This window comes from Mirounga angustirostris, unplaced genomic scaffold (genome assembly GCF_029215605.1).
Source record: "Mirounga angustirostris isolate CCGP_5_RB_7025 unplaced genomic scaffold, mMirAng1.0.hap1 SCAF_5, whole genome shotgun sequence".
In the NCBI taxonomy this organism is placed as follows: domain Eukaryota; kingdom Metazoa; phylum Chordata; class Mammalia; order Carnivora; family Phocidae; genus Mirounga; species Mirounga angustirostris.
Genome location: NW_026991713.1, coordinates 142,651,085 through 142,662,226, shown reverse-complemented (window position 1 = coordinate 142,662,226; position 11,142 = coordinate 142,651,085). Strand labels below are relative to the sequence as shown.

At 50.2% G+C, this 11,142-nt stretch overlaps 1 protein-coding gene across 8 annotated transcripts in view; it reads left to right on the top strand.

Annotated features, from left to right (window-relative positions):
- Nucleotides 1-10,141: 10,141 nt before the first annotated feature.
- Nucleotides 10,142-11,142, top strand: part of CREBBP (CREB binding protein) — a 124,109-nt gene continuing 123,108 nt past the window's right edge. For 4 of the 8 annotated variants that reach the window (XM_064592461.1, XM_064592460.1, XM_064592457.1 and 1 more), the window contains exon 1: nt 10,142-10,796. In XM_064592461.1, the coding sequence (XP_064448531.1) occupies nt 10,712-10,796 (85 nt within the window). In that variant the 5' untranslated portion in view covers nt 10,142-10,711. Of the gene's footprint in view, nt 10,797-10,869; nt 11,141-11,142 lie in introns of those variants that run through there. The other 4 variants (XM_054506576.2, XM_045870400.3, XM_064592456.1 and 1 more) reach the window with 2 other exon arrangements.

The window sequence follows — 11,142 nt, the reverse complement described above, 5'->3', positions numbered from 1 at the left end:
CTTACTTAAATTGCACCTGCTGTTCCTGCCCGGCCCCATCATTGACACTCTGGATCTTCCTTAACTGAATCCATTTCTTTTCTGCATAGTACTTATCACCTTCTCATACTTACTGTAGACTTTACTCATTAATAATGTTCATTATGGGGTACCTGGTTAGCTCAGTCGGTTAAGCACCTGCCTTCAGCTCAGGTCATGATCCCGAGGTCCTGGGATCGAGCCCCGCATCAGGCTTCCTGCTCGATGGGCAGCCTGCTTCTCACTCTCCACCACTTGTGCTCTCTCCCTCTCTCGCATGCATTCTCTCTCAAGTAAATAAATAGAATCTTAAAAAAAAATAACATTCATCTTCTCTCTCTGCCTGCTGGAATGTGAGGTCTGTGAGGACAGGGACTTTGTTTAGTTTGCTGTTGTATCCCACATACCTGGCACAGTGCCTGGCACATGGTAGGTGTTTCATCGAATATTTGTGGAATGAATGAATCTACAGAAAACACAATTCTTACTCAAGTCGGTAACGAGACTTAGATGCATCTATCATTTGTATTCGGCATTATTCTGAAGCTTCTAGTCGGCAATGTATATAACAAGACAAAGAGGGGCGCCTGGGTGGCTCAGACAGTTGGGCGTCTGCCTTCGGCTCAGGTCATAATCCCAGAGTCCTGGGATCGAGCCCCACATCAGGCTCGCTGCTCCGCGGGAGGCCTGCTTCTTCTTCTCCCACTACCCCTGCTTGTGTCCCCTCTCTCGCTGTGTCTCTGTCAAATAAATAAATAAAATCTTAAAAAAAAAAACAAGACAAAGAAATGGAAGTTATGAGTACTGGACAAAAGAAACAAAGTTCCATGTGATCCAATGGCTTATGTAGAAAATCCAAGTGATTCTAGACAAAAACTATTGGTGCTGTTAGAACCAATAAGAGGGTTTGGCAAATTCATTAGATCAGCCAAAGATGCGCAGGACCTTACAGAAAAAATTATAAAACTATATTGCAAGAAGAAGAAAATTTGAATAAATGAACTGCTATATCATGTTTGTGGATGGAAGGACTCGGTATGTCAATATTTTAGAAATTTTTTATTATGAAAATTTCAAGATACACAAAAGTTTACAGAATCATATAATGAATCTTTGTGTGCCCATCACTCAGTGTCTGTAACTGTCAATTCCTGGGTAGACTTGTTTCATCTGTTTTCCATCTACTCCTCCCAGATAATATATTATCCAGTCTACAAGCATTTCAGCCTATGCCTCTAAAACATAAGGACTGTTTTTAAAAATATATAATCACAGGGCACCTGGGTGGCTCAGTCAGTTAAGCGTCTGCCTTCGGCTCAGGTCATGATCCCAGGGTCCTGGGATCGAGCCCTGCATATTGGGCTCCCTGCTCAGCGGGGAGCCTGCTTCTCCTTCTCCCTCTGCCTGCTGTTTCCCCTGCTTGTGCTCTCTCTCTCTCGGTCAAATAAATTAATAAAAATCTTTAATATATATATATAATCACAATACATTATCATACATAAAAATTAACATCAATTTCTTTTTAAAGTTTATTTATTTATAAATAAGTCATCTCTACACCCAACGTGGGGCTCAAACTCACAACCTGAGATCAAGAGTTGCATGCTTCTCTGACTGAGCCAGCCAGGTGCCCCAACACCAATTTCTTAATATCATTCCATACTAGTGAGTATTTCAATTTTCAATTTTCTCATTATTTTGATTTGCTGGAATCAGGGTCCGTACAACATCCACATGCAATTGCTTGTTATACAGCTTCAGTCTCTTAATCTGTGGGGTCTCCTTTCATCTACTTTGTGTTTTTTTTCCTTTGAAATTTATTTGTTAAGGGAAACCAAGTTGTGTCTCCTACAGATCTTCCCAGATTTGGGGTTTTGCAGATTATATCCCATAGTGTTGTGTGATGGGTTCCTCTGTCCTCCACTTGCTTGCTAATTGATAGGAAGACTCATTATTATTAAAATGGCAATTCTAGGGGCGGCTGGGTGGCTCAGTTGATTAAGCGTCCGACTCCTGGTTTTGGCTCAGGTCATGATCTCAGGTTGTGGGATCGAGCCCTGTATCAGGCTCTGTGCTCGGTGCGGGGGAGTCTGCTTGAGATTCTTTCTCCCTCCTCTGCCCCTCCGCACTCGTGCTCTCTCTCTTTCAAATAAATAAATAAAATCTTTAAAAATAAATAAGTAAAATGGTGACTGTACTCAAATTAATCTACAAATTCAATAGAATTCTAATAAAAATTCCAATTTCTTTTTTTTTTATGGTTCAGGAAAAACTAACCCTAAAATTTATATAGATGAATAAAGGGCCAGGAGAAGTCAAAACAACTTTGGAGAGGAAGGAGGGGTGGGGGATGCTTTCCTTACCAAGGTATCAGTAGTTACTCTAAATTTGAAGCATTTGAAAGAAACATTGTCATAATGGTGTGGGAGAATCCAAACAGACTAATTGAATAGAATGAGGAGGAGGTTGGAATAAGACAAGAGTTGACATTACAAATCAAAGAGAAAAGGATGGAGCATTCAATAAACAAAACCGTCTATCTGCAAGGAAAAAGAAGTTGATTCCTACCTCAAACCACATACAAACCTAGATGTGAAAAATCAAACCACATTTTTTAGGAGAAAAACATAGTGGATTGTTTTTATGACATCAGGATATGGAAAGAAATCATAAGCCACAAGTACACACCATGGAGGGCAGCAGTCATAAATTTGGAGAAATTAAAGTGTAACAACTTCCATTTGACAAAAGACACTAAATGTGCAAAGATAAGCCACAGACAGGAGAAACTATCTTCAATTTACTTTATTTTTTGGAGGATTCACATCCAAAATTTAAAAAGAAACTCGTATTAATGAATAAGGGAAAGATGAACAACCAAATAGTAAACAAGCAAAGGATATATTAGGCAAATCATAGCATATAAAACTCTAAACAACTAAGAAGTATATAAAAATGCTCAGCTTCATCAGTAATTAGGGAACTGCGTGTTAAAATTATAATGAGATGCCATTTCATCCCTAAAGACTGGGGGGAAAATTATTAAGTCTGGTAAACAGCCAATATTGACAAAGATGTGGGGGTATGGATCACAATACCATGCTGGTGGGCGTCTCTTAATCACTTCACTTTAAGAAGTGATTACATTACATTTAGTAATGCCTACTAAAGTTGAAGACAAGTATATCCTACGTGCCATACATCTCCCATATACTCCTCCAGGGGACACTCTTCAACCTTCTCTACCTAGCCCCATGCCTCAGGAGGCTGAGCTTGGCAGGCTGCCATGCCCCTGGGCTTGGGTTCACAGGGGGCAGCCAGGCAGGAGGTCAGAAAGCAAAAGAGAGTGGTCAGGGACACCTCCAGCCAGCTGAATCCTCTGAAGATGGTCATCTCCACGCAATTCCTTTCTTTCCTGATTCCAGCATGCATTCCTTTACACATTCCTTGGGCCTCATGGTGGTAACAGCTTAGCTGCTAGTAACCCCCGAGTTGCTGCCCTGTCCCGTATGGTTTCTGTGCAACCCGTCCTGACTTTGTAAGTAGTTCCTCTATGAAACTCTCCACAAGTTAGTCTCTTTTATGGATGCCATCTCTTTCTACTGGAATTCCGCCCGAAATACCCTCAAACCCAGGAAGTCTTCTTCTCAGCGTTCTCCCTGGAGAGACACTCTTAGGTGCAGTTTCAGTTTGGGAAGATGTATGAGAATATTCATTGCAAACCTGTTTGTCATAGGAAAAAAGTAGAAACAATCTAACTGTCCCTTAGGAGGAGAATAGATAGATGTAATATGGTTTGTTCCTAGGACGGAATGCAATACAGAAGTTAAAAGGAATGAACCAGAAGATACCACCTCACATCCGCTAGGATGGCTACTATCAAAAAAACAAAAACAAAAATAAAATCAAACGGAAAATGATGAGCATTGACAAGGATGTGGAAAAACTGGAACCCTTGTGCACTGTTGCTGGGAATGTAAAATGGTACAGCCACCATGGTCTTTAAAAAATTAAAAATAGGATTATCATATGATCCAGCAGTTCCACTTCTAGGTATATACCCAAAAGAATTGAAAAGCAGAGTCTTAAAGAGATATTTGGGGGCGCCTGGGTGGCTCAGTCATTGGGCGTCTGCCTTCAGCTCAGGTCATGGTCCCAGGGTCCTGGGATCGAGCCCCACATCGGGCTTCCTGCTCCACAAGGAGCCTCCTTCTCCTTCTCCCGCTCGCCCTGCTTGTGTTCCCTCTCTCGCTGTGTCTCTTTCTCTGTCAAATAAATAAATAAAATCTTAAAAAAAAAAAGAGAGAGAGAGATTTGTACACCCATTGCTGTGGACTGAATGTTTGTGTCCCTTCAAAATTGTTATGTTGAAACCTAATCCCCAGTGTGATGGTATTAGGAGGTGGGGCCTTTAAGAAGTGATTACATTGTGAGGGTGGAGCCCTCATGAATGGGATTAGTGCCCTTGTAAAAGACCCGAAGATCTTCCTGACCCCTTCAACCATGTACACAGTTGAGAAAACACCATCTGTGAACCAAGAAGGAGGTCCTCACCAGACGTGAAATTTGCAGGCACCTGGATCTTGGAGTTCAGCCTCCAGAACTGTGAGAAATACATTTCTGTTGTTTATAAATCACCCAGTCTATGGTATTTTGTTATAGCAGCCTGAACAGACTGAGATAGAGCAGGGCCTCTAAGAGATATTTGTACACCCACGCTTGCAGCAGCCAAAAAGGTGAAGCAACCCAAGTGTCCATCCGATGGATGAATGGATGAAAAAATGTGGGATATACGAACAGTGGAATATTATTCAGCCTTCAAAAGGAAGGAAAGTCTGAACACACTACAACATAGATGACTCTCAGAGTAGAATGGTGATTATCAGGGGCTGGGGGCATTTGGGAATGGAGAGTGATTACTGAATGAGTACACTTTCAGTTTGGGAGGATGAGAAAGTTCTGGCGCTAGATGGTGATGATGGTTGTACAGTGTGAATGTACCTGATGCCATAGAACTGTTTACTGAAAAATGGTTAAAATGGTCAATACTATGTGATACATATTTTACCTCAGTTATTTAAAAAAATGAAATGTTGCATGCAAAGAAGAGATTTCCAAAAGGAATCATACAATATGCCATTTTTGTAAAATGTCTCAATATTCAAAACAAATATTATTTTTTGAAAGATGTTATTTATTTATTTGAGAAAGAAGAGGGAGAGAGAGCAGGGGTGGGGAGGAGCAGAGGGAGAAGGACAAGCAGACTCCGCATGGAGCGTGAGCCCGACGTGGGGCTCGATCTCACAACCCTGAGATCATGACCTGAGCCGAAACTAAGAGTCAGACACTTAACTGACTGAGCCATCCAGGCACCCCAAAACAAATATTATTAATGGTTGGGTGCAAATGTCATATTAGATGAACCACAGAAATTGGTCACAGGAGGGGCAAAAATGGTCAAGTATGGCAATTTCATATAGTTAAACCTAATGAAAACACACATCTTGCATGGTAACTCTGGGAGATGGTGACTTTTGGGGAGGGAGGCAAGGAAGGGTGGTTTTAGTTCTATCTCTGACATGTTATTTCTTAAACAAATAAATAAAATGAAGATCTGAAGCCAACGTGGCAAAATGTTAGCATTGTGGACCTCAAGCATGTAGACATAAGTGTCTATATATTATTTTCTATAACTTGCTTGACATTTTTTATGGGTAAAAATAAAAGCAGTGAATGGGAGAAGAGGAAGCAGGTTGTGTCAGTATAGACAACTGGGTCAAGCAGCTTGTCTGGGAATGGAAGAGACTGGGGCAACATCCGGGTTAACTGTGGAGACTGTGTGTTTATTGAGGAGTTGTCCCTGGGGGGCAGGGGGTCTCAGATGAAAGGTTCAGGACAGAGGAGGTGGGAAGCTATGCCAAACCCACAGAAAACAGGCAGGACCTTTCCTGGGATGGGGAGCGTGTGAGGAGCTGGTGTGAGGAGAAGGTTGTGGCCTCTGTTTGGGGCCCACAGAGTGTGAGGTGTCTAGTGGGGTCTGAGGCAGGAGGCCGCTGGAGCCAGCAGGGAGGACTCGCTCCTCAATTTCCTCTTTGCTGTTCCATCTGTAGATCTCGGTCCCAGTTTTCTGCCTGCTGGTTCATCCCTCAGCCCCCCAGGTAGGAAATGCCAATCACATCGAATCCGCCCCCATCCCTGACCCTTCCTCTTGGCACCACAAAGCAAACCCCTTTGTGCTTGCCTAACTGGACCCTCGACTTGTTTCCTTCTGCTGGGAGGGCCTATCTCCCTCCGTCATTCCTGGTTTGTCTTCCCTCTTTCCAAACCGACATGTTAAAAGCCAGTTTTATTGGGGTGCCTGGGTGGCTCAGTCGGTTGGGTGTCTGCCTTCAGCTCAGGTCATGATCCCAGGGTCCTGGGATTGAGCCCCGCATTGGGCTCCCTGCTCGGTGGGGAGCCTGATTCTCCCTCTCCCACTCCCCCTGCTTGTGTTCCCTCTCTCGCTGTCTCTCTCTCTGTCAAATAAAAAAAGTAAAATAAAATATAAATAAATAAATAAATAAAAGCCAGCTTTATTGGCATACAATCCACAGACCATACAATTCACCCCTTCAGAATGCAGATTTTCATGGTGTTTAGTATGTTCAGAGTTGTGCAACCATCATCACCATAATTTTAAAACATTTTCATCACACCAAACAGAAACCCCATAACCTTTGGCTGCCATTCACCAACTCCTCCCTCTCTCCAGCAACCACTGATCTACTTCCTGTCTCTGGATTTGCCTTGTTCTGGACACTTCATACAAATGGAATCAGACAATACATGGTCTTTGCTGACTGTCTTCTTTCTCTGAGCATAACGTCTTCAAGGTACATCCCGTGCCATAGTGTGTATCTGTATTTTTTTCCTTTTGTGGCTGAATGATATGCCATTGTGTGGCATAACACATTATGTTGATCCATTCATCAGTTGATATTCAAATGGACTTTTCTCAGAAAATCTTCCTTGCCCCTGTTCTGGCCAACCTTGTTCTCTGCCCTTACTCATTCTGTAAACAGGGATTCCTTGGTCATATGGCCTATGAAACTGGGGAGGGTGAGGTTTGTGGAAAGAGCAGGCAGCTTTTGGTTGAGCCCCTTCATGGCTGGGTGACTGGCCCTCCTCTGGGCCTTATTTCCTTGCCTATAAAATGAGGACAAGGGTATACCCTTCCAGGAGGTGCTGACCCAAGGGCAGTGTGGGGCAGAGCACCCTGGCATACAGAGGGCACTTAACGGTGTTGTGTCCCTTTCGTCTGTATTGACCTTGATCCCAGCTAAGAGTGTGCAGGCAGGAACCATACTTCCTTCCTTGTTATTCCCCATCAAATGTCTGAGCACAGTGTTCTTTGACAAGAGTCAGACCAAGTGGAGAAGAAATAGAAAGGAAAGAAAAAGCGGATATCAGGAAATACCAGAGGAACTGATCAAAATGTTTCAAGTGAGAGAGAAAAGGTAGGTTTTAGGGTAGAGCAGGGTGAGGCAGGAAGAGCATGGGGCATGCCGTTTGAAGACTTGTGTTTCAGGCCTGGCCCTGACATGTCCAGATCATTTACCTCTGGGTCATCTGGACTTGGTCCCCTCAATTTCCCTCTCTGTAAAGTAGGGCATGACCCATGACATCGCTGCTCACTGGTGAGAAGATGGTGCAAGCTCATGTGCCCACTACTGTGTAAACCATTTACTGAGGGACTCAGAGGGCTGGGTGGTGTCCCTACTGACCCAAGGCAGGCCCTGGCTGAGGCCTCCTGGTGACCTGACACATTGTGCCCTCTGTGGAGGAGTGGCCTGGACTGTTTCAGGCTAAGCCCATTCTTTTCAGTGTCCTGGAGACCTGTGGGACTCAGAGGAACCAGACAGCATTCTTTCATTCATTTGTTCACTCACTGATTCATTCATCACATTTTACAAACCTACTTCTTGCAGGGCACTGTGCTATGACTAAGACATGGCCCTTGCCCCCAAGGGGCCCACAGGCTTGTGCTAAGAGGGACACCCGTGGTACATTCAGATACAGGATGCTGCCAGCCCTCTGTTACCCTATGACTTGATACACTTCCTGCCTTACTGTGCAAATTGACTTCTTGAATACCTGTTTATGATTTCCAGGGCTTGCTATTTGGCCTCCTTGAATATATAAGGACTTCTGTATTCTTTGCCCAAGAGATTAGCACAGTGGCAATGCCCTCAGGAGAGTCTCAAGGGATGTCTGATGGAAATACAAACATGAATGGATGGGGAAAAAAATGACAGTGTGCCCAGAAATGCTGTGGGAGCCCACAAGTGGGCTAGGCGGGCTTCCTAGGGGAGGTGACATTAGAAGAGGGTCTTGGGAGAGTCTCAGCATGGGGAACAGCATTTGCCAAAGTATAAAAAGGCCTGAATGATGCGAACTTCCTAGTGGCCAGGTGGGTATGAAGCAGTGATGGTAGAGAGAGGGATGAGAAGTGGAAGAGGCAGATATGGGGGCAGCTCAAGATTTCAAACAACACAAACAGAAAAAAGTAGAAAGATTACTCGGTCTTGACGCTTGAGGACAATCATTCTTTTGGTATATACACTGCATACCATACGTATATATTATTTAATTGTTCTGTTTTACAGACTATATACATACACTCCTTTCCCCCCTCCTCTATGCAGGAGCTATTTGTTTTTTCCAGGAAGTTAACGCTGGTGCTGCGTGGGTTGAAATGCGGAGCTCGAGGGACCCAGGTGGGAAGCGGCCACCGGAGCCACCAGGCGATGCAGGACGACCTGGGGCAGTGGGACGGGGATGAACAGGTAAAGGACGTGGGGAGACTGGCTGCGTGGACAGAGAGGGAGGAGTCTGCACTGACTCACAGGTTTCTGGCTTAGGAAACCGGGCCGCTGGTGACACCTTTCAGATGAGGACTTCAGGATGAGGCGCGGGCAAGTTTTGAGGAGCAGATAAGGCACTGAGACGTGAACACCTTAGCGTTCTGTGGAACTGTCCCACAGGGAGTGGCCCCCTCGAGCCGGTCTCCCCGGGGGCCGCACAGCTGCCTGGAGCCCCCACGGGGTGCCAGGTGGATGTCGGGGCGGGGGCGCTCCAGAGACGTCCAGGCCCGAAGCCCTGATATAAGGGGCCTTCCAGGCCTGGGTGCAGGCTGTGCGCCCCACCACCTCGCGTGCAGGTGAAGGGGTCACAACTGGCAGCCCCGTTGCATCGCGCTGGGGAACAGGGGCTCAGGAGTCTTGCGACCCCTTCACTTCACTTGGGGGTGGGGGATTCGAGTCCCGACCCTGCCACTTCCTGCCTCAGTTTCCCCATCTGCACACACTCGCGGGCAGTCTGTAACCTGTAGGGGACTCGACGCATCGCTGGCATCCGGCAAGGGGAGGTGGCCAGGCCTGGTCACTGGGGGAGAATCGCGGGCAAGGACGTGAGGAGCCGGGACCCGGCAGAGTCGCCCAGCGGGACGGGCGGGCCCGGCCGGCGCCAACTCCACGCCTGGGGGCCCGGCTAGCCGCCAGGCCGCAACCCCGACCCTCGCCGCCCAGCCGCAAGCAGAACAAAAGTGGCTGCCGCGCCGGGAGCCGGGCGTCCCACTGGCGCGGCCGCTCCGCCGCCCGAGAAGCCCCGCCGCCCCACGCACGCCGGCCGCGCCTTCGGCCCCTTCCGCCCGAGCGCGCTCGGCTCTTTCCGCCGCGGACGGCGCAGGTGGAGGGGGCGGGGCGGGGGCCGTGCGTGGTGACGCCGCGGGGGGGTGACGCACCGGCGTGCCCCGCCCCCTCCCCCTCCCCGTTCAGGCTCTGGAAAGAGAAGAAAAAAAACTTTCTTTTTTTTTTAATTGAGGAATCAACAGCCGCCATCTTGTCGCGGACCCGACCGGGGCTTCGAGCGCGATCTACTCGGCCCCGCCGGTCCCGGGCCCCACAACCGCCCGCGCACCCCGCTCCGCCCGGCCGGCCCGCTCCGCCCGGCCCTCGGCGCCCGCTCCGGCGGCGCCGCTCGCCTCTCGGCTCGGCCTCCCGGAGCCGCGGCGGCGGCGGCGGCGGCGGCGGCGGCAGCGGCGGCGGCGGCGGCGGCGGAACGGGGGGTGGGGGGGCCGCGGCGGCGGCGGCGGCGGCGGCGGCCCCGTTTCGCGCATTGTTTTTCCTCACGGCGGCGGCGGCGGCGGGCCGCGGGCGGGGAGCGGAGCCCGGAGCCCCCCGGTCGTCGGGCCGCGAGCGAATTAATTAAGTGGGGCGCGGGGGGGGGGGAGCGAGGCGGCGGCGCGGCGGCGGCACCATGTTCCCGGGGACTGCCTGAGCCGCCCGGCCGGGCGCCGTCGCTGCCAGCCGGGCCCCGGGGGGCGGCCGGGCCGCCGGGGCGCCCCCGCCGCGGAGTGTCGCGCTCGGGAGGCGGGCAGGGGATGAGGGGGCCGCGGCCGGCGGCGGCGGCGGCGGCGGCGGCGGCCGGGGGCGGGCGGTGAGCGCTGCGGGGCGCTGTTGCTGTGGCTGAGATTTGGCCGCCGCCTCCCCCACCCGGCCTGCGCCCTCCCTCTCCCTCGGCGCTCGCTCGCGGCTCGCGGCTCGCGCTCGCTCCTCTCCCCTCGCAGCCGGCCGGGGCCGGCGCCGACCCCCGCCCGAGAGCCCTTGCCGGCCCGGCCGCCCGCGCTCGGGGCTGTTTCCGCGAGCAGGTGAAAATGGCCGAGAACTTGCTGGACGGACCGCCCAACCCCAAACGAGCCAAACTCAGCTCGCCCGGCTTCTCGGCGAATGACAGCACAGGTGAGGGGGGGGCCAAGCGGGGGGCGGGGGCCCACCCCCAGGTGAGCGCCGGAGAGACCCTCCCCGAGGCGCAGGCCCGCGCAGCCACTTCCCGGGACCCCGCCGGGCCGGCCGAGGGGAAGTTTGTGGCCAGACTGCGCCGGGGCCCCGAGTGGGGGCCGGCCCTTCCCGGGCGCTCGCGGCCGCCCCGGAGTTGGGGAGTCCTCCGCGCGCCGAAAGCGAGCGGTACTTGCGGGGAGGAAAAGTAAAGTGGAGCGAGCTCGTCTTCGTGGGGATTCCACGCGCCTCCCTGTGCCGCCGTGCGTCGGCACACGCGGGGCTGCCTGGAGGGATGACAGCAGAGGGT